At 40.7% G+C, this 24,288-nt stretch overlaps 2 protein-coding genes across 2 annotated transcripts in view; one reads left to right on the top strand and one right to left on the bottom strand.

Moving 5' to 3' along the window:
• Positions 1–1,108: 1,108 nt before the first annotated feature.
• Positions 1,109–18,687, bottom strand: pcsk6 (proprotein convertase subtilisin/kexin type 6; the record flags this gene model as incomplete). Its single annotated transcript, XM_079217270.1, has 21 exons — positions 1,109–1,532; positions 3,752–3,864; positions 4,605–4,734; positions 4,952–5,055; positions 5,142–5,229; positions 5,500–5,696; positions 6,798–6,900; positions 7,154–7,309; positions 7,411–7,547; positions 8,302–8,490; positions 9,458–9,575; positions 9,737–9,840; positions 11,204–11,304; positions 12,360–12,572; positions 12,679–12,851; positions 13,604–13,692; positions 14,389–14,465; positions 14,638–14,781; positions 14,871–14,981; positions 16,829–16,933; positions 18,523–18,687. The coding sequence occupies 21 exons, from the start codon at positions 18,685–18,687 to the stop codon at positions 1,435–1,437; spliced, it is 2,715 nt and encodes a 904-aa protein (XP_079073396.1). The 3' UTR covers positions 1,109–1,434.
• A 3,611-nt stretch (positions 18,688–22,298) lies between these two features.
• drc8 (dynein regulatory complex subunit 8) overlaps positions 22,299–24,288 on the top strand; it is a gene marked incomplete at its 3' end in the record, with an annotated part of 3,416 nt that continues 1,426 nt past the window's right edge. Inside the window, exons 1-3 of the mRNA XM_079217520.1 lie at positions 22,299–22,342; positions 22,514–22,598; positions 23,986–24,058. Coding sequence (XP_079073646.1) covers positions 22,318–22,342; positions 22,514–22,598; positions 23,986–24,058 — 183 coding nt within the window. The 5' untranslated portion in view covers positions 22,299–22,317. The remainder of the gene's footprint in view (positions 22,343–22,513; positions 22,599–23,985; positions 24,059–24,288) is intronic.

Genomic DNA, 24,288 nt, shown 5'->3' with positions numbered 1-24,288 from the left:
CGAGTGAAGTTTGTCACGATGTCATATTTTCCTACAGCTGCTTTGACACCACGGATGTGTTTGTGTTCTCACTTTCCGCTCTTTCGCTCGGTGACCGAGAAGCTTGCTGGAGCCGCCTCCCACACGGCCGCCTGGGTTACCAACGTAATGAGCAGGTCCTCTTCAGCATCCTCACCTGCTCCGAGGGCATGTCCAGGACGGCGGCCAGATTAATAAGGTGGTACCGACTCAGGAGCAGCTCGTGGGTGTCAGTGGCGACATCCAGTCTCACCACGAGCTGCTCCCAGTCCTGTGATAGAAGAAATATAATGTGAATGAATTATCTTTAACTGTTTGCACCCCACATTCATGAGGCAGCTGCATCTTCGAGGTCGACCCCGGAGATGCCCGCCGTCTCACTCAGGCTAAGCGGTCCCAGCTGGAGGAGGAACACGGGATGGTTGTGCCTGACTGACGCCGAGGTGATCCAGGGGATCTCCAGACAGGAGTGGAGGCTCCACTGTCGTGGAAGGACACGTGGAATCGACCCTCCTCATTCGGGAGCTCCTCGACACTAACAGGCTGACCAAGGGCGGAGTCAGCCTGTTATTACACTTCCATCAGTTGTTGAGATATTTCAGTTCAGTAAAGTGGTGGACCTACTCATCACGGACTTTTGGTTTCACACGGAACATCCACCCCAAATTTGATCAAAACATATTTTTGTTGAACCTTGGAATCCATCTCCTAATTTACTTTCCATTGGCATTGTTTCTATGGCACTGGCACATCATTTCAACACATTGCATGGAGGCTTCCAGGCCTGTGCCACCCAAATATGTGCAAGGCCCATGAATCACAACCTTGCTGGCTACACTGAGGGCTTTTTTTCACTGAAACACAGCTGCCTGCTGCTGCTTGACATGACGCTGGAAATAGCAGTGAGATTGAACAGAACACTAAAGCATGTGGACTGGTAAAAAACACAATGCGCTGAAAGATATTCAAACGTCCATCGTACTCATAAAAGCAGAGTTTGCATGGGGAGAAGTCATAATAAACTGAAGCATCGTGTTTTAATAAAGCTGTGGTCAGAGCCGTAACTGGAAAAGGAGACAGAGGCAGCATGTCTGGCTTTAAAAAGCTCTGTGTGCTTTATTATTTACATTTCAACTGAACTGAATGGATAATAACAAAATATTAAACTCAAAATAAAAAAATCTGAAATGAAGCAAGGGCCAACTCCATTTCTTTTTTTTTAAACTATCTGTGAATACAAACAGAGCATCCTATTGTAGAAAGCACATTCATTTTAATGCCGTTTTGTACATGTCCAATACAATTCATTTTCAGTAAACACTATTTGTACACATTCCACACAACGATGACACTTCAGTCTCTTTTTTGTGACGGATTAAAAATAAGAGCATGAGATATCCAGGGGTGGTCGGCTCCTCATCCGTTCATAAGACAGGTACGGCAGCAGAACTGACGGTAAAGCTTCTTCTCACAGAGACGGTTGGACTTGACCATCTCACAGAACACCTCGTCCGCTGACAGGGACGGATCAGAGAAAAGAAATCATCTTAATGAAATAAAGTGAACTGTGTTTTAATATTTCCTTTTTTGCTTATATTTGATACATTTTCACATTTTCCTTGATACTTAAAAAACTATGATTGATTCCTGCTATCAGAAATCAGCAGACAAAAACAGAAAAGTTTAACAGTAACTGTCGTAATAGAGGATCTGAAACACATGTTTCGTGCAGCTGTAAATGACGTCATCAGAGCAGAGTTGTGGGACAGAAACCAAAGAGAATGCTTTGGCAAACACTTAGATCCTTAGAAGTCCATGAGCACAACTACTTTGTTCGTACCTCAGAGAAAATGAAACTGCCAGCTTTACCACGAGGGAGGTGCAGGACCACTGAGGCTAAGAGCTGATGGTTGAGATTGATGATGCATGGAAAGTTTGAGACCTGGCACGATTACTGGCAAGTCTTTCTCAACTAGTGAGCATCAAACCATGGAGAAACCTGTCTTGCCCCAAAGACCCACACATTCTGTTGTGAAAGTATTGTCACAGACGTTTAGCTGATAATAGTATATTGTCATTTTAGAGTAAAATAGAGTTCATAACACATTTAGTCAAATATAAACATAAAATAATGACCAATTTATTTAAATTATTAGTGAAATGAATTCTGAAAGAATTTTTGCGTATCAGTAAAAGATAGATTTCAAAGCAATTTCAATATTCTCTTTTGCAGTACGGATTAATAATTAACGATGCAGTGTTCAATATGTACTGAAGATCCTCCAAGGAGAAGACATTTTGGCTAACCAGAAAAGTTCGAATTTTATGGAATTATACATCAACGCCCACTGTGACATATAAGTAACAATTTAGCTCTAGGGGTAGTATTTAGGAAATATTTTAGAAACGTGTTCCATGTGGTCCATTTAGTCTGTTTTATATCTCCTATAATTTTATTTTACGGAAAAATGGGTTTGGATTCTACTGCGTTCTTCAAATAGTTAAAGAAAAAACTTTGAACCACTTTTGAAAGTCTTTCATCCATAACCGTATTTTATTTTTGAACATAAAAATGCATACAGTAAAGTTAGTTGTCTCCTGACACAGGAAATAATAAATTAGTATTTATTCGGCACTAATTGAAAGAGAACATGAACAATGTTCTTTAAATACAACTACAATGAAATAGAAAATACATGATTGTTGACAGTGCATACAATAACAAAATCTCCCTTTTCTTCTTTAAAATGTTGTTGTCAAAGCCACTCAGGTGGTTTCAGATGGTCTGCCATATTCAAGGTGGAAATCTGGAAATAAAGTATGAGAAAAGAGCTTCACTTTTGACCCAGTTTTGAGCATCTTTTCATGTTGTATTATAAATGCTTACTAGAATATTACACAGGATAATACTAATACTGTAAACTGCTGTATGCCAAACAACAATGTTTTGACCCTTATGTTTTGCTAATACAGTTTGCATTACTGGAATAAAGTAGTTCAAGTACTTACAAAGTATGTAGTTAGCGTGAAGCCTCAAGTTTATTCCATCAGCTCGGTCACTTCACTCCGCAAGTCCGACGCTACCGTCAAATTGGTAGGAGCAGTCTGAGCTTAATACCTGCTCATGTGTGTTGCACCAGTAGGCCGTCACTCTCATGTTACAAGAACGTACAGACAGAATGTACACCGCTCTCATTACGATGTCCTGGGAGCACCTTGTTTGTCAGCACACAGTCTATTTAGTTCCATATTCATGACATTTCATATGAAACGTTCAATACGTTCCAACCACGTCTTCATCAAGACCAAATTTCTCCAACCAGTGTACGTTCACAGTAACCGATATCATTGGATTTGGATGTTCAAACCAAATATTGCCCAGTTTTCAACTAGAAACCAACGTTGAAATCCCGGTTGGTGCTCACTGGGACTGTTGATCCGTGTAACGGCTTGTACCAGTGGCAAGATTGGATTCATGCTTCTTATATGCACATTATAACCCGAACTGGGATCCACGTGTAAAAACATGGCTCTACGGTTACTTAGAGCCTTGGTTACTTGCACGATAAAGGGTTAAATCAGATGCAACACAGAAGGTTAGTTATCATACTGGTCCAAACATCAAGTTGATCAAATAAATGATAGGCGTAAAAGTGAAAACAGAAATGAACGGTACATTTAGAAGCGGTATGGAGGTGCACAAGGAAGCTGAGGGTTAGAATTTCAAACTCACCATTATTACAGGAGACGTTCACAATACAAGTCCTACCGACCAGACCGTAGCCCTCTTTGCATTTGGTGCACGTTGTTCCGGGGCCGCTGCAGCTCAGACAGTTGTCCTCACACCTTGGGGGACAAAGCCAGATGAAAACCGGTAGATTGGAGTTGAAATCATTAATACCTTGACAAACACTTTCTTCATTGTAGCAGATGTCCACCGAGAATTTATAAGACTGATGTTTTGGTCTATTCAAGATTCAAGATTCAAGATGTTTGTACTGTCATATGCACAGATAATAGGCAGTTATTCTATACAATGAAAAGCTTATTTTGCTGGGTCCTCCTAACACACAGAATTAGAATAAACTTGAGGTAAAACATAAATAAAAATAAGGCACAAAATATAAAAGTATAACAGCATTGCAATCTGAACTAATAAACTTCTTTCAGGAACTGTTCTCACAGTTTATAGGTCCCTTAATGGTTCAACACTAAATTTACAATTTATTTTGTTTTCAATGATTAATATCAAACTATTTGGGATCATTTTTCAACTGAATTAGCACAAATAAGGAAGAATTTAAACAAAGCTGTAAGTAACTAGTATTCATTCTGTGAAGTAAGGTTAAATTAAATAATCAAGTTGGGAGTGTCTTCGCTGTTCCCGTCATAAAACTGCACCCACGCTTCACTACACTTCAAATCTGGATGTTGACGCTGAAGTGTTGTTTCCACCACCCTTTTCGAGAATGCAAAAAAACCAAACAGATGTGCACACTAACTCAGTCACGGACGCACATAGTCCCACACAATGACCCAAGGATGAACGAGTGATGTTCGTAAGACTGAGAATCACCATCACCCACCTGTGACACATCTTATGAGGGACTCCTGCGGCCTCTGCAGAGTAATAGCCAGGAGTACAAGTCTGCACACACCTCCACTCCTGCTGCAGGTAGCCCTCAGCACACTGGATACACTCCACCTTACCGGGCCCTGGGAAAAACAGATATCAAACTTCATGCCACGCAAGATGAAAATATGATCAGGAGCAAACAGCGCTTTTGGAAAGAAGTGATCAAAAGATGTATTCACACCTATATCTGAATCTCTTCAACAGGTTTTCTTTAAATTAGCAATCGCCTTATCACTAGGTTTGTATGCTTGTGTGAATATACTGAAGAAGCTGTATACCTGCCAACACACTACTCACCTGTACAAGTCCTACAAGAGGAATGGCATGGGCTGCAGGTCATCTCTTCCACATGGAAAAAGGTCCCATTGGTGCATTCAGGAACACAAGTCATCCCTGCCAGACTATAAACAGAAAATCAACTCCATTACAACATTTTGTTTTCAACCAAAGTCCAGATATAAATGGCAATCTCACTGTCCTTACATACCGGTAGCCTTCACTGCAGGCAGTGCATCTGTCTGCATACCTCAGGCATCTCCTACAGGTGCCATGACACTTCAGACACTGTCTCTGATCTGGTATAGACAGCGTGCACATGCATCAATATACTGGTGGAAACAACAATAATTAACAGTCACAAAAATAATCCACTTATTGATTTTAAACAAAAGTAAGTCATCAGTGCGTCATCACAAAATTACAACTGTTGCAGCTTGCTGACAATATATAAGCAAGGTACATTCAACAAAAATGTTGATAACCCCTGATCTACATGACTATTACATATCGGATATTTAATAAAAGACCAACTGCATTTGGTCCACAGTGTGGATGAGTTGACTTACTCTCATCAGCAAAGTAACCTGGGGGACAGGGATTGATGCAGCTGGAGTTGAGTGTGTTGAGGTAAAGGCCTTTTCGACAGGAGAGACAGTCGCTAGCTGACTGGCCAACACATCCCTCACAGCCTTTATAGCAGCGTCTACAGCGTCGAGACGCTATGTCTTCATAGTGTCCAAGTGGACAGTGGCTCACACAGCTTCTACCCACAAAGATAAGAAGGTGCAAAGAGAGTTAGTTCATGGCACAATATGGAGTACCGTAAAAGTCGGGTTACAAGCCGCTACTACCTTCGGTCAGTGTCCCCGTTAGCTCCCCGCTGTAGCCAGCTAGCGCTCCGCTAGCTCCCCGACAACCACCGAAGGTAGCGGGACCAGCCCCGGCTCGACACCGGACTCGGGCAGAGGGGACGCGGGCAGTAGCAGCAGCAGCAGCGCTAGCTAGCACTGCTGCTAGCTTGCTACAGCGGGGACACACACCGGAGGTGGAAGCAGCTTGTAACCCGACTTTTACGGTAGCTTGTATTGGTGGATCTGTATCGATGGTTTTAAACTTTATTTATCTACCTACATTTTGCAAAATTCGCGAACATAGTTGTGACAAACGTCTCGAAACGAACCTTTACAGGATATTTGCAACATTCCAAAAACGTCCTATTTTGGTTATAAAAGTCATGCAGTTTGAAGTTCATCATTTTATGGCAACATGGCATCACAAAGGGAACTTTTGGGACCCTTGATGACACAATGGTGTTCACAATGGTCAGAAGCCAGTCTGAAGCCTGATGTTTTTAATACTTTTACATATGCTTACTTCATTATTTGACACTTTGGCCACATTTAATATAAACACCCATCATAGTATATGATGGGTGCTCAGTGGTGAGCAGGGCCGCCCTTCAGTCACAGGATCGGTGGTTTGCTCCGCTAGCCCATGCCAATGTGTCCTTGGGCAAGACACTTATCCCATAGCTGTGCCTACGGTGTATGAGTGTTACTCCGGATGTGCAGGTTGGAAGACTAGAAAAAGCACTATACAAGTTCAGGTCTAAATAAGGAAATGCACGAGAGGTAGGCTTTAAAGTTGTGTTCTATAAAATCTTAACAATCCGCTGAATGAAGCAAAAATGTAGAGCTGAAGGGAACTGCAGAGTTGTGACAATTCTCAAGAGTTTGTCAATATGAGTGACAATTTTCACATTACACACAATCATGTGATCCATTGTTAATAAAACGATATAGTTCAGCTTTAAGGTTTGGGACTTTCTACTTGTCTGGTTTCACTTCCTTCTGTCAACTCTTACCTGCCACCTTTCAAGCTGCCTGAGCTGAAGTGGACACAGTTGAGGCAATGTTCAGTATTTGGTCCGTCGCAGCCCTGGTCTCCACACTCACTGTGGCATGGTCCTTGAGGAGCATCACATTGATTATGATCATCATCATTGTCACCAGTGCAAACAGCTGATAACTCTCTTTTCGAATCAATCTCCATTCATTATACTATCACCATTTCTAGAGGCGTTGAGGAAATATTCTATCGTAATACATTTTAGATTTGATTGCTTTCAGCCCATTCAGTTTGAAATGGAACATGATATTCTGGTATTTCAGTTAAAATGTGTAAGTTAGGAGAAATAATTCACTGCTTTGATTCTCTCACCATTGTACTCATCTTCCTCCTCCAGCTCTGGCTCCTCCAGGATCTCCTCCTGGACTGGGATCTCCAACATCCTTGAACGAGAGTGCTGAGCACTGTGGGGCTGGTCGGGGTTCTGAGATGTGCCGTAAAGGATCAGTGTCCATTCTTTTAGGTTGCCTGTGCCAAGTAACAATAATATTAATAATAATAAAGCTGTTTTTAGGTTGCTTCAGCTTAAATTGTGATGGTTATTTTAAATGTGTGCTGTTGGACCTTACCCAGCACCTCAGGGTTGCGTAGCTTTGATGGTAAGTCAACAATCTCCAGAGTCCATATGCCTTCTGCCCTCTCACCCCAGAAATGAACAGTCATGAACTCCCAGTTCCTGAAGCCCTCATTGGAGCTGTCAAACAACCTTGATACATAACGGTGAGGTGAAATGAAATGTGAGAAAGGTTAAGAAGCTCCCAACCCTGATCAGTTTAACCTTAGACAAAGTATATTGGTATCTATTCACTATAAAATGTAATCTGCATGTTTTGTTTTGGTAGGATCACAACTGTCACAAAGCCAAATTGGGCCAGACTATAAAGTGGGGTGCCTTTGCTCCGCAGAAAGACAAATACGAACAACTGGCAAAGTACTCAAAACTGCTTCTATGGCCGTTCCCACTGCAGTAAGTGTCTCCAGGACCACATTTTGCCACGGTGCCTCATACACACATCAAAACGAGTCACTATCGTGGCTGGTAATCACAGACAGTGCAACTCTTATCTAATCTAAACCTTTTATGAAAATATTAAGTACATATTGAGTACATTTTTTTGAGTTAGTATTTACAGAACATGTATATTTAATATTTGGAACATACGTCTTCCCGGCCTGCATGCATAAAGTACACCACCCTCAGTTTAGCAGAGGTTGCGGAGGGACGATAAACTCCACTTAGGTACATGAAACATATGTTTTAAAACAATGGAACAGCAGCGTGTCTTGCCAACAACAATGTTCCATTCACTCGGGGTCGTCCACAGACCTCACTGTGAGCTGCTTCCAATCGGAAAAGATACAAGTGGAGAATTTGGTAGAACTGACAATTTAATAAACGGCCAATGTGGTATTGATATTGGACCTGCAGAATGCATTGGTGTGTCCAGCGTTGCTCTCACCTCTTGGCCAGCAGCTGTGATCTCGTCCCAGACGGAGAGATGAGGTTGATCTCCATGTCTCCTCGCCGTGGGTGGACGATCAAGACCTTGACCACCACATGCTCTAGGTAATCCACATGCTGGTCAGGTTCTTCTGAACAGCCAGAGGTGGAAATGCTGCTGTTCATACTTTGGCCGGCATGGATGTACCTGGGACAGCCATAAGCATAAGCATTGTGCAATTAAATAAATGTTAGAATATATCTTTCTCTACTGATATAGAACATTGTGCCTGTGACTTCTGCAACAGACTCTATACAAACTAAAGCAATAATACGAAAAGCTTTGAGAGGAAAGCAATAATAGTAAGCTATCCGCATTAAGGCCAGAGATGCAATCCTGAAGCCAATAAACCGGACAATTCACACCGACAAATTATGACGATGAAAATCTGAACCAATGACTTTCTGCCATGAATGCAGACATAGCTCCCACTACAGTTAGAAGGACTGAGTATTTGTAATAATACATATATTACAATAAACTGCACTAATCCATACTTATCATACATATGTGTATACAACTACTAATTGCTATTTGTCTTAAATTATGGGTGTGACATTTATTGCACTGTTTAGATTTCTATAAAGTAATCGCATGTTTTTAAAGTCTTCGACTCTTTGCTGGGCTTGTGAATGAGATATACATGTGGTATTTTTTCAACAATTCGAAAACATCTGTCATCCTTCCTGGAATTTGCATGACTTTACACACACACACACACACACACACACACACACACACACACACACACACAGCCAAAGTCATTTCTCTGACGTATCTTCTACTCAGGGAAATATTTGGGATTGACGAAGTTACACCATGGGAGGAGATAACATTACATTATGTGTGTTTGAAAGACAAATGTATTTACATGTTTTCAACATCTGGCTAGAATGAGTCTCTCCTTGATTTCTTCTTGGATTAATTTAAACGTAGCTTTGCAGAGAGCTATTTGATCCACCCAAGATGCATGAAGGGACTCAGTGTAAATGGGGTGTAGTAGTTGGCCTTGTTTGATTGTTCTCAAGGTATAGCTGAAGCCAGAAACCTCTTTCGTTTCTGCAGAAAGTTAACAGTCAGCTACAATACCGCACCGGCCTAAAGTTGACCTCACCTGGTGCGTCGCACAGGCATCCGACTACAGGTGTGCTGAGGAGGAACAGTCCTCCACTTCGTAGCCTCCAGCACCAAGGCCTCTGCATCCACCAGGCCAAAACCATACAGGTGGCTGACTGTGAGAAAAGACACACACTGATTACAAGACAAAGTCAACGGAGAGAGAGATCAAACTGAGACTTTCTTTGATTATCTAAGGCTTCAGTTTTGTTGAAAGTATTTTCAGTATGAAACAGTAAATGTACTGTCTAAGTATTAGACGTAGAATGCCGTGTGCCTCTGAGTCCCGCAGCGTTGGTCTTCCAGTCATCAGCTTTCAGGTGGACTCGTCTGGATGTCTTCACCAGAAGATGTTGCACATCTCTCCATGTCAGCAAAAGGCTGGAGAAACCAAAGACACTGTTCATCTCATTTGGCCAGACAGAGCGACTCGTGAACTTTATTTGTGTTTGTTTGACGAGCCTTTGATTGTTATGAGTCAGTAAAATGTCTTTAGTTCAACCAGGTTTGGAAGATTGTTCCATTGGTCAACTTTAGCCTTTAAAGTACATTCACACACATAGATATAAAGAGAAAGAGGCGGGACAGCCATAATTGTTAACTGAAGCTAAAAGAATTAGACTGGTTGTATGCTTTTTCTACAAACAAAAATTGTGTGTATATTAAAAGCTTGATATATCATATCATGCTTTATGGAATTACTGTATTTGGCAGCCATGCTTAAAATATTTACATTTTCAGTAGTTCATTGGTTGAATGGTCTTGGAGCTAAAGTGCCACAAACAAGGCAGGGGAGTCTTCGTGAGACGGACTTCAGCTTAGTTTATCCTCGCCGTAGTGAAGCCAGAGCGTGGTGTGTGGGTCAAAAGATAACGTAATCACAGACCGCAAGTGGTCATACACCTCTGAATTTTAATAACTAGCTGCGTGCTTGATCAGAGCTTTTTAGATGTGACTGTCACAAATAGTTCCCTGATAAAAGCACTATTTACATGTTTAACGAAATATACAGATAGTCAATTCTTTATGCTTTAGAAACCAGAGGTTTTACAATTTTACATTTGAGTATTTATTTTGTCAGCTAATTAAAATGTTTACATTATATTCATTTAACCTTCTTTTCCTTATAAAGCATTTATTACTCGACTTCTTTCTTAAAACGACAATAAAATAGTCCATGATTATGAGATATGAGTTTACAGTTAATTACAATTGCTCCTCTGCATTGTGTGCTGGTTGGTTTATGCAATTAAAAAAACACCTATTTGCAGGCTTGTAGCTTGCACGCCATGCGCACAAATAACAAAGATTATAAAAGAGAGAGTGGCTCAACTTAATTGAATTTTGACCCTAGATAGAGTTAACTGGACACACAATCCGTGCTGTAGATGAATTTCATCACACGCATGTGTCGTGGAAAATATAAGGGCGGCATCACTTTCCCTTAAGAGGATTGTGAACATCACAACAACAAAACTTCACACTTACTGTTCATTAATGGCTGTCTACAGATAAAAGGAACAGCTCTAAAAGTTCAGAGACAAATTTGGTAAACATCCTGCCGACAAAAAAAATGGAACAAATTCAGATAAATTATATTTTTGGCTGCGTATCTTTGCAGTTTCTTGATAAAAGCGTCTTGACAGCCGAGGATCTAAACAGACATAAAGAAAGACAGAAGACAGATGGCGAGAGAGGAGGGGAAACAGAGCAACGAGGCAGTAAACAGCAAAACGTGACTGACTTGGCCTCCAGAGCGAGGGCTATGACTCCAGCCACCATGGGGGCCGAGACCGAAGTGCCAGTATGACCATCAGTGCAGAGGTGCCGGAGGTCGGTGGTTACCTTCAAGGGATCACAAACACAGTTTAGTTTCCATTAGGTTGAACGCGGGAAGCAAAACCAAATCTCCAGGTTCTTAAAACATCTTTAAAGAGAGACTTCACATGATTTATAAATGAGAAGTGCAAAGCAGTTGTGCTATTCTGACATGATTGCCAAAACAATGCAGCCGCCTTGTTTGCTAGTGGAGACAGGAGGAGAAACCCTCCTGTCTCCACTAGCAAACAATGCAGCCGCCTTGTTTGCTAGTGGAGACAGGAGGAGAAACCCTCCTGTGTCAGTAGCCCTGGAACTTCTATCCAATAACTCATGCAATGAATTTGTATCCGTCTGTACTTACAAACTTATTAGACAAATTTGACAAGCTGTCAGTTCCCCGATATCAGGTAAAGGGTCTGTATTAATTCACTTACGTAAAACCACAAACCGTAAATTAGCATGACGCAATGTGTGTATGTTTACAGCTCATAATCATAGACTATTTTATTGTTGTGTTAAGAAAGAAGTCAAGTGGCAGGCCGTGGATTTGGTACCTACGGCTGCGGTTTAGTTTAACAGCTGATCGCGGTGCCAATTTATACCCCGGAGTATAAATTGGCCTCGGCCATAATATACCCAGGGGATAATCTAGCCTAGGCCCCTTTATACCCCTTTCGGGTATAGTCCGGACTGGGGGTATACTATTGGCCTGTTACAACGGGAAGAGGCTTAATTGGCCTCAGCTAATTGTGTCTCTCCCCGATATTTAGGGCAGTAGGGACGAAGGCGCAAGGGAAGGCCAGAGCCTGGAAGACCGTCAGAGAGAGAGCCGGAGTCACGGGCAGGTAGGCATTCATTAAAAACATTGAGAACCTCACATACAAAGTGTGCTGCTATCGTTGTGTGAGGGGAGATGCCAACAGGAGTACGTTACACCCTCATATGAAGGCATCAGTGTTCAACTGAGCCATTCAACAGTGGGGTAACCAGTTTGTTTTGAATTGTCATAGAAATTAGACATTTTTTATAAAACAAATAACTGTCTCAGCTACAGTTGATGAAATGTATGCAGTACTCACAATATTCCTCTCGTTAAACTCTCCACTGCTGTATGTTGTGGCAATGATGGAGCTGCAGACCTCCAGGTACCAGGGCTTGTTCCCGTTCTCTGTGGTGCTGGAGATGGAGATTGTGTAGATACTGCTGGTGTAACCGTCACATGAACAGTGATCCCCCTGTCGACCCCCGTTACCTGACGCCCAGACAAAAATGGACCCCAAGCCTTTGCGGCCCTGTGTGACACATAGTGATGTGTTGCTGTGATTTCATTCAAACATCAATCGTACGCACATAAAACTGCTCATAGAAGTTCTGTTTTTTCTTTGCGACTGATCAAACCTTCTTAATGCCTCGCTCCAAAGCCTGCTTAGTGAGCGGCCCAGGGCCATCCACTGTCTTGCCGTCGTCTTTTGGCCCCCAGCTGGCACTGTAGATGTCGATGTAGTCAGGTCGGATTCCCAGGGACTTGGCCTCTACCAAATCAGTCACATCACCATCCAGCATCCGAATCCCTGTGTCCAAGGTAACATCAAACCCAATACACCAAACTCATTTCAAATGGAATGAAAGTAAGGCACCCAGTCGTCCTAGGATTTTGATCATGGGTGTATAAATAAAGAGCTAAAAGCCGCATCTACACAAAATAACAATAATAGTATGCAGCTTAGAGCAAAAGAGTTCAATACAACAACAAAAAACACACATTTTAATATCTTTTTCTGATACTTGCTTGCTTTCCCTTACAAAGCATGGGCTGAACTAAAATATTATACTTTGCATTAGTTATAACTATTGACAGGTATTAATAACTTATAGTTAACACCAACTGGTCCAGCTCACCCGTAAAATGCTATTTACAGGATTAAGAGACCTATGGTCTGATTCTTAGTTAGAGAAACACAATAAATGAATCTTTGTATGATTTGCTTTAGTAAGCATTCAAAAAGACTATGTTATGAAAAAGTTACAGTCCAACTGCAGCCTGCAATACAACAACAATTAAAATTTGACCTGATTAATTTAAGATCAACAGTCACTAGCATTCCATGTTTGTTAACCGTGAATGTTTGTACAAAACAATGAATGTAATAGAATTTAAGATATTTCACGCTGATGATGGTGCTAAATTAAAAGTCAGGGTCATTAGGATCCATCCCATACGAACCATGAATATCTGCACCAAGTTTCTTGGAAATTCATTGAGTAGTTGCTATGATATTTATGTCTGAAACAGTGGTGGTTGGCTGGTTTAAGGGAACTCTACCTCCAATATGAGCATTATAGGCAATCCCAACAGTACAATGGGAGTTATTGGCCACTGCTGCAACTTCACCTGCACACCGAGTTCCATGTCTACATGCAAACAGAGAACAAAAAAGTCAGAAGTTACAGCCTGACACATAGCTGCGGTCTGTTTCAACGACACGTTCAAAGGCAGATTGCTGTAAGCATTAGTAGGAGGCATGTCTGAAACTAAACAACCTGACAGTGACGACTAATAGGAAGGCTTGTTTTATAAACCACACCAAAATGCATGTAATATATAATTAAATTGAGAGATATTTGTGTTGGAGTCATAACACCAACACAGTGTGATTGCAGGCAATCCATTCTCGCTCCCAATGCATCAAATACTGCAGCCCGGCCAGCGCTCCTCTGCATTTGACATTAATGCACAGAGTCGCTGCTGAGCGTCTTATTGTGACCTTGAAACTAACTGTAAACACACCCGCATCCTTACCAAGGCTAGAGGGGTACTTAGAAAGTCATAGTTTAAAGCAGAACACTGACCAAGCTGCAGTATATGAAGCAGTGGGGTGAGGATCTGCTGGCCAATCACCGCGTGAACAAAAAAATGGGTTTCAGATGCAGTTGGATGATCCAACGCGCACTTTGAGGCCCTCAGTACTTGGAACCCATCTGGAACTACTCCTGCTGTAGAGTGGGCACTTGGCCAAATACATTAATAAGGGGCTTAGATGAGAAAAGTGCAGAATAAATGTGAGTTGAATGTGACAAGGGCAAGACATTGCTTGTATTCTTTCTTACATGTTTTCATTGCGGGAGTCATAACGTGGTGTCGGGTCATGGTCATTCCCATTGACGTCATAACTTGCGAGATGGTCCTAGAGAATTGATGGAGGACAACACATTAGCAACACATTGGTGTGACAGTTACGTAAGCTTCAATCTTAGTTCTTGAAGTGATGAATTGGAGCCGAAAATGAAATACTTTAAGACATATTTTCAGTTTGAACTGTATCCATTTTTGGAGATGGTTGAATGGATGGCACATACATAATTCTGAACCAGATCAGGGTGGTTTCTCTCGATGCCGTCATCCAATATGGTGACCACCACATTCTTGCCGGTGTAGCCCCTCTGCCACGCAGCCAGAATGTTCATCTCTGAGTGACAACGGCTGTTCTTATCATTGCAATGCTGAAAAGAAACAAGGTAGACAAGCACTACTTATCTTGTCTTGTCAAAATGGAAATGGCAGGATGAATGATTCAGTGTTCTGTACTTACTATGTACCACATGTTGGACCATTTAGGGTCATTGAAATAAATAAAGCTGGGGTCACTTTGGGCATATCTCTTTACTCTTTGTTTCACTACCTGCTGCTGAGCCCAGTCCACCTAAAGATGGAAATGGAAATGGAAAGAACACTATGAATCAGTTTCAAGTGGAAAACAAGTCACACTGTTTTCTATAGAAGCCCACACCGATACAATTCTATTGAAACATATCTTTCTGTATAATTAAAGTCAAGAACTTAGATTTTTCAAACAAAAAAAGAAAGAAAAGCCTGAATGGCGTCACTGACCACAATGTCAGATCCTGCTTTGGTTAACGTATGTGTTTGTTATGCTCCACATGGCATGTGCCAACAAGCTTTTTTCATGGCAGATTTTTGACTTGTCATCGTAGGAAAAGCACATCAGTTATATGCAAGTTATCCCAGGGTGCAAAGTCACCAAACGATTTCTTGAAACTAGTCGATGTTGGGTTGTAAAATTAATTTGAGCTACTCTGGTGTTAAGTCTTCACAAACCAAAATAGTGTAGAAGAGAAAGATGTTTCTGATCAATAGTTGTGTGCAAAAAGAAGTCTACAGCAAAGAGAAGAGATGAAAATAGCTTGTTGTAACTAATAACCAAACAACAACAAAAAGGTACTTAAACTAGGACAACCTTTAACAATAAGTCATCCCTGCAGCACTATTATGATGAGGTGATCTATACAACCTTAATCTAAAGCAGCTGAAAATGAATAACTGACATCAAGTGGAGAAACCTTAAACCACAACATGTGGTAATGGTAATGTAACGATTATTGGGCAGATAAAATGTTATCCAACCCATTGGATTTGATTGCCAACACTATAAAAAAAATTCTAAAGTCAAGTTAGGAAAGCACAAGTTATAATAAATGTCCAAGTGGTGTAAGCTATCATTAAAAAGGGTCTTATCTATCAAGACTTTCCTATTCTGGCTCTGTGACAGGCAGTAAATGCAACCATAAGTATCAGATGGGATCGGTTTCCAGTACATTTCTCAAAGTTGACATCACACGTTCACATTCATGAGGTCATACCGCAGGTGAATGTCGACATGTAGCGTGCGGCGCTTTGAGTGGTCTAGAAAGGCGCTGTAGAAATGCAAGTCCATTTAACATAACATGTGTTTTGGTTTGTAAAAGTAGCAGTTGTCACACATGGTTTCATTATGTGGTGTTTAAACTGTCTGATTTGGGCATCCCCCGACTTTCTGTGGATATTGATATCAACCTCAAATATATTTTAGTTCCAATTGATTTATGTTTTAATTTTAAAAAAAGATATACTTCTCTATTCACTTTTTGTTTAATTCATTTCTAAATGCTTATCATTATCATAAATGTATTTTATTTTCTAGGGCAAATTAATTTGACTTTTTTTCCATCTCGCAGTTGCAATTATTCTCCTGCTGATGTTTGATTGGATGACGTGTCCACTGAGAGCTCACTGCTGTCTTCATGCTCTAATGACAGCTTTAGTTGTAAATAAAATTCCCCAAACCACCATCACATGTGTGTGTCTTTCACCTTTCAAAATTAGCACTTTTGCAGGAGGGTGAATTTGTTTTGAAGGAAACAACCACATTGCACTTTTTTTTTTCATCCACCTGAAACTGAAACTCATTCCTGGAGAAGTAATTCTGTTTTCTCTTATGAACCCATTTTGATTTTAATGTTAGGTGCAACCAGACAAAAAAAGATGGAATTTTCTTATCATTTAAGTGGATAAAAAAAAGGCAGGTCAATCTTTTGAAATCATGTGAGGTGAAAATGGAAAGAAAATAGAGAAATATGTGAAGCCAGTTATACTCTTAATGTCCAGGATTGGCAGGTCTGTGTGGAAGACTTTAGACAAGAGGAACAATGTGTTCATGTGACCATATCTCCTCTGTTGAACATTTTGATTGAACAAGCTGACGTTTCTCACCTCGGGATCCATATGGATGAAGCTGTGTGGGCCCTTCAAAGAGAACGCAGCTCTGCGAACCACTCTGCTGTGGTGGAAGTGGTAATGGTCCTCCAGACTTCCTATCTGACCAAACACATCCAACAGCAACCTCAAGACAATGACAACAACCACGCTGGAGCGTCAGCTATAAAAAAGATGGCTAAATATTCTATCCATCGGAGCAGATGTTATCCAAATGGCTTTCACGCTGACGTGGGCGGGCTCATTCTACATTCAAAACACATTTGGGCCATCTGTTTATCATTCGGTAAATATGCATGTTCTCTCTTGACTTTACACCAAAAAATGTGAGCAGGGTTCTCAGCACATGTGCTCCGCTGTCTTCACCCTCTCCCTAACTCCTCCAGCCACACGTCTTGAGTTATTCTCCTAGACAGAGTGTAGGCTTATCCAGTACCACTTTCTAATAAGGCAGCCTTTATTAAAGTTAAGAGGATGCGATGCAGCATGCAGTTTTATTAAATGTTAATAACTAAATTACTGAAGGATCACTTATAGGTAACCAGTGCACATCTATTTCTACGAGTGCGGGACACAAATCTAAAGTGAGGAAGAAACTCCTCAAATTCTAATGTTGCAATGTTTAACCATTATAATCATCTGTGTGCACTTTTAATAGACCCATTTTAGTTGAATTCCTCATTTAAAGGGCCAGTGTATAAGATTTGGTGACATCCAGTGGTGAAATTGCAACTAACTGAAACTTCTCCCGTGTGATAGGAGAAGCAAGGTGGCCGATACGAAAACGTGAAAATGTGGACGGCCCTCTCCAGAGCCAGGGTTTGGTTTGTCCGTTCTCGGCTAAAACATGAGGCGCCTCATGGCGGACACCGTGAAGAGGTGCTCCATATGTAGATATATTAAACTCATATAAGGCAACAAAAACACACCATGTACTATGATGTGAAATCCTAATTGTAGGTGGAGCTGCTGTCATTTCTTGTCTGTATATTGTTATCAGTTATAAGCCATTAATTAGAGCAGGCTTGGGGTTCTGTAATTGTGCAAAACCTTCCTGGCAGTTGTTATGGGTTTCACACTTTTAATAAAGTGAAGAGAAATGGTTGTTGTTAAGAAGTTGTTAAGAAAATTGATTTTGGTCCAGGTTTGTTCAGATGCCAAGTGGCACACGTGATTACCTAAAGGGTAAATCACGTGTCTTGTTACAGGAGGATAAACAAGAAGGATTGTTCTCACCCTGGCAACCACAAAGTTAATTGTGTTATGGCGTATTACTGATCTATATAGCATTTAAAAAATGAGTAGTTAACTATGAATAACAATTTATAAAAACGTTATAAAGACTATACACACATTAAAACGTGTTATACATGTGGTCATCTTCGCTGTGTGTTTCAATATCTTAGCAGTCAATCAGTTATCTCAGACAATAAAATGTACAGTTATGAAAGCACATTCCTGATCTACTTTACAGAACTTTCTTTTTTCTGGGTTTAAGTCGCAGGAAATCCATGTGACGTCATCTATGTGGGTGGGAAATTGTGAACTCTCAAATCTTTTCTCACATCCACACAATACTAACAGCCTATTGCTTAAGTGCAACAGCGCTTCAAAGAGTGAACAGGGAACGTCATGCTCCTACGTAAGGCATCCTATAGCAGTAATACAAAAATAAACAGGGATCAACTTACCTGTCCAAAGTTCATATATCCATATTTTGCTGCGATTCTCTCGGCTCGTTGCTGCCCACCTGTGATGCGCACTGCCCAGTGGTTCGTGAAGAAGTGTCCGTGACCCGACGCCACTGATCGACTCGTTTCCACAGATAATACAATGAAAAGCAACAATGCAGTCATTGTGACTTCAAAGTTGGAAAAAGAAAAGTCGCTTTCAGAGATAAGTGTTTTAGTAGCAGCGTCGCGGTTTGGCAAAGTCTGTCGTGAGAAAATAGAAAACCGTCCTGGTGAAACTCGACCAGTTGGAGCTGCGCAGCGTCTGAGCGGCGCGAGGAGTGAGGATTGAATCAGATGCTTGGACCTGCAGAGGTTCAGCTCAGGGATGATGAGGTTTACACAACCACCGCGGATATGAATGAGGAGCCTGGAACACACACCCTGACGTCACGCTGCTTCATGCATGCTTCATTACTGCAGAATCAATCACTTCCTTTAAATCACTTCTTAAAACCCATCTTTATAGAATTGCTTTTAATTGATGTCGTCCTTTTGTGATCTATTATGCAGTTATTTTGTTCCCCTGGTTTTGTTTGTATATTTTATTTATTTGTTTGTTTTTTCTTCCATTTGTTCTTTTTGGTTATTTGTTTGGTTTTGTTGTATTCATTGCCTTTATGGTATGGTCCTTTTTTAAGTTAAGTTATGTCTATTCTTTGCTTCTCTGTAGAGCACTTTGTCAACTTTGTTTTTAAAGGTGCTATATGAATAAAGTTATTATTATTATGTGTATCACCTGTCATGGCATATACACGAAACAGTTTGACGTACGTTTTGAACCAAGATGACACAATAATTCATCCACCCGGCTGGCCCTGGAGACAGGCTTAAGGACTCTTAAAAAAGAAGTCAAAGTTAAAGTGAAAAAATAAAAGCAACAACAACAACAAAAGACCCTTTACTCCTTCTCATTTTATAATATCGTCACCTTCCTAAAATAATGGCCCAAGTCATTTTTTTCAGGTTTTTCAGAAAACACAACAAACTTGACCAAATGTAATAGGGGTGCACAACAGGCATACTGTGATACCGGTCAAATTATGTTATGATTACTAATATTATGTTCGAGGGAATGCTCGCAAAAATGCTAACTACATTGCTAGCTTAAATGCTAGCTTTAAAATGCCATCTTGAAAAGCTTGTAAAATTGCCTAAGTCACATTGTCTTTTGACTTAGGCAAAATAAAATGGCCTAAGTCACACTCTTGACCGGCCGTTATACTACAGGGGTAGAATCACATGATCTGCTCAACTGGAGATGTAGGCCGTTTTACCAGAGGTGGCCAGTATATTGAGATAATTTAGGCAAGATTTTTTTTTTTGTCAAAAAATGACTTAGGCCATTATTTTAGGAAGGGAATGATATGCAAATATTGTTCGTCATAACACCGGAAAAGTCAGGTCTCGGTGTGTGTGTGTGTGTGTGTGTGTGTGTGTGTGTGTGTGTGTGTGTGTGTGTGTGTGTGTGTGTGTGTGTGTGTGTGTGTATATGTTGGACTATGATTGGGACCAGTTGTGATGTCACAATCTCCTGCTGATACAAACACGTGTTAAACTGAGATTTAAAGTGAGCACAGAGTAACTTCCTCCCTTCTTTCAGCAGATGAATGTGAAAACTAATTATCTAGCAACAATAAGAAAAACACATGTTTGATTGGAGAGGGACATGTCCACCACATATGAAAATAAATATTACATGTTCAGACTGTAAATGCACAGAACAACAATCCGGCATGAATTAACCTGAACGTTGAACCTACTGAATTTAAAACAATATCTGTTAAGATCAATTTCCTGTGTATACAAAATAATGTTGTCAACTGCTCAGCTGAAGGCAGACGAGTGAGGACAATGTATTTAATAGTAAACACATTTGTCTGGGGCAGTCCAAAGAATAGGTAAACAGGGACATTTTATTCCATTGGCATAAGATGAAAGCTACTTTTACGTCTGAGCTGTAAACATCCCTGTGTGCCTAAACACACAATAACAAGAACTGCAGCACATTTGTAAATAGCACAATTGATTTTTAGGTAGATACAAATGTTTGATGATTACATTAATCAAGGGAGGAATATACTTTAAAGACTTGTTGACCCACAGTATTGATAATGTGTGCCTTATAGGCGGCACTAAAATGTAATTCAAATGTTATACAAGCTTTGTTAAGTAACTTTCAGATTGTTATTCGTGCAATAGCTAACTCAGTGTCCTCTGCAGGCAGAGAGAAGTCTATTTATGCCTCTACACAGCACATTTTAGCTTTGGTTTGGACTTCTGTGACAAATTAGAAGAGAAGAAACTCTCCCCCTGTTGAGTTTCTTGAAGCTGTTCTGGAGACTACCCTTATAAGACACTTGAATATTGTCATTTACCGTTAATTTGGGGATTTGGTGATGATAACGGCTCAAAGAGGTGTCTGATTTATCGGAGTCGTTCTTCAATCGGAAGATCCCTCTGCTAGTCCATGTGTCCTTGAGCAAGACACTCCTGCAGGCCTGGTTAGTTAGAGCTCAATGTGGATGCAGTGTAATAGCATGTTTCATCCACCAGGTGGAGACATAGACTGCATACTCACGTTGAAGGCTGAGGAAGTCTCTCTAATGCTGGAAGGAATGCAGGTGGCTGAAATTGACATAGAAATTCTGAGAGAATGAAGTAGCTAAAAAAACGGTAAACATACTTTATGGTTATAGCTGTATAACATTAAGTGTATTATGTTTTCTTTTCTTTGGCTGATAGTCATGTGAGTTTTGGTTGTACTGGTATGGATCTCTACAAACACACAGTTTTTGAAGGACTGTTGGACCAATGTGAAAAAAAATACTGTGCATGGATTCTTCACCATGGCTTTATTATCATTTTTTATTTTGTTATCCTTTTTCTAAGTATTTAAATACATCTCACATTATGTCTACTGATATGTGATAGAATGAACAGAAGAAAATGTCCTGAATATGATCACTGGTTTCAGATAGTGGATGGATGGATGAAACTCTTATTTTTACAGAGGCCACGGCAACATGAAAACACTGCTCAGGAAATCCACTGCTGCTGTCTTGAAAATAAGAGAGACAACGCCGAGAGTAGTCCAACAGTTTTACATACATTGGCGGGATGAGAAGAGAGGAGAATAATTGCGAAATATGACGATGTAAGTACCACAGCATTTCCACCTGATATAAAGGAATAAAATTAATGAAATATCTTGATGAATATCATTCTCCCATCACATCACATTGCGACTCATGAAATATCAACCATGAAGTTAAAACCCATGAGACCACAATGGACACTGAGCCTGAACTACCTCAAACGGTACATTGAGGATTTGTGTTCGCACACATATTGTATATGTAGGATTTGGGGATAATGCATAAATGTATTATTTTACTGTAACACAGTGTACAGTGACATCTACATTTAATACAGCTGTGCTGGGATAGAAAAACAATGACAGATGCAACAGTAACATGCAGGCTAGTTGAACTTGTATTGCACACAGATGATACTAATTATTAAAATCTTGTAAAATCTATCTGCCTATTACAATTAACTCTGATTGGTTAGCAGTCGTGGCCTTTGGTTGGTTGTGATTGGTTGAGTTCCAGGTGTAAGGAGTGTGATTGGTTGAGTTCAAGGCGTGAGGAGTGTGATTGGTTGACTTCAAGGCGTGAGGCGTGTGATTGGTTGGAGAGAAAGGCGGGTCTTAACGTTTGCCATGGTAGCGGGGAAACACATCGCCGAGCAAGCATGACGGAGAAGAAGCAAAGTGCAGGTCCGTGCGACTTAATTGACGTTACAGGTGTATGGCCTCCGTCAACTAGTTTCAGTCTTCTTGTTGAGGCAACAATACACGCGCCATGTTGTTTTTTTAGCGTCAGGTGAACGTTGTGTGTTGAGTGGGCGTGTCGGTGACATGACGGTTCCTCTTCTCTCCTGTCATCAGAGGCCATGGAGCCAGACGTCCACAAGAAGATTAAAGCAGCTTTTAAAGCCTTCGACTATGAGTCCAACAACAAAGTGGATGTCAGGTGAGCTCCTGCAGGTTGTTGTTTGTTTGTTTACATAGTGAGGTGGTGCTGTTTCTTCAGGGTTCATACGGTCATGGAAAACCTGGAAAAGTCATGGAGTTATATTTCCAGGCCTGGAAAAGTCCTTGAAAAAAAAAAACCTCAAAAGTTTAGTAAAAGTCAAGGACATGTGTTATATTCATATGTTCATGACGTTCATTTACGCTGAGTTTGAAATAATTCATATGCTTTTAAAAGAAAGACGCTGAAAATATAAGCAGGCATACATCCAGGCATCTATATAAATGTTTATTCCTTTAATCAAACTATTAGGCTCGTTCGAGATGAGCCAGTTCTGCGCAGAATCGATCGGCGCGCAATGCATGCCGGTTAGATTTGTGTCCGACTTGCTCCCGATTTGCTCTGACGTCATGCACACGTGGTCAACGATACTCTCACGAGATCAAGTCGCCGTCGATTTCAGAGTCAGCCACCGCAGTTGCTTTCCAACGACTGCGTGGCCCAATGCATGATGGGAAACGCCTGGCTGTCGCCACATCAGAGAGCTGATTGGCTCTTAGATCTGACAGCAAACACCACGTGTTGTAGAAAATCCTTATTTTATGTGTAGTTGGAATACTTGACTATTAGTCTCATGTTTGATCTAAAAACATTTATTGTGTGGTTGTTAATACAAAATCGTATTTATACAACACACATCAAAACTACTAGTAATGTATTTCACAGGCAGACATCAAAAGACCAAAGGATGCAGCTACACATTTCTACACAAATATATATTTACAAACACATATGAATAAATCCAAACGTGATCTGTAAACTACAAGTAGACAAAAGTTCGGAACTAACAGGAAGTAATTTTTTCTGTGACTTCCTGTGTCTACTTTGAAGGCAGCTGAAAACTGTCCGACTTGATCGCAGGTTATTGAGAACGCCTCCTGCTGCGGCCGCTGCTCTCGTCTGGATTCCAGGCGAGGCGCAGCTCTAACGAACGAGCCTAATGTCTCTCATTCATTTGTGTCATTTAAGATTTACTGTATGCTTTGGAATGCTCATTGTTAGCTTAAATAATACATTTTCTCACTTTTTCATGTTTACACCGAGATTTCACAAAATGTTTGGTCATGGAAATTTGGTTTAAAGTCATGGAAATCCATTGGTCTGAATGTGTATGAACCTGTTCTTTCTCCCGGGTTGATAAACTCACTCACAACTCATAACCCACAGAGTAAATGTGAAGATGGAGTCATCAATGTTACACTATGTCTATTCAACAAAACCTTTTGTTGAACGCCTTAATTGAGTCCGTATCTCCATAGATCAGATCCCGTCTCACGTCTTCATGTGCAACAGTGGGGTCTATGAATAACATGGCGTGTTTCCTCAGGGAGATCGGCACCGTCATCTATTCCCTGGGCTGCTTCCCCACGCAGGCAGACCTGCATGACATCATAGCTGGGGTGAGAACAGTGTTTACTTATATTCTGCTCATTATTTTTGGACGAATAAAAGGGCCATCTAATCATCTGAGGGAATATTTACATACATGGTAGTCATGCATCTGCTATGCCTGGATGTTATTGTATTAAAATGTGCCAACAGGGTTTGACATCAACCGGGGCCACACAAAGTGGACTCTTAATTTGTGAAATACATAATACGTTTTTTTTGGTCATTTATTGAAGTGACA

Source organism: Taurulus bubalis (genome assembly GCF_910589615.1).
Source record: "Taurulus bubalis genome assembly, chromosome: 4".
Classification (NCBI taxonomy): Eukaryota; Metazoa; Chordata; class Actinopteri; order Perciformes; family Cottidae; genus Taurulus; species Taurulus bubalis.
This window is presented reverse-complemented; position numbering and strand designations above follow the sequence as displayed.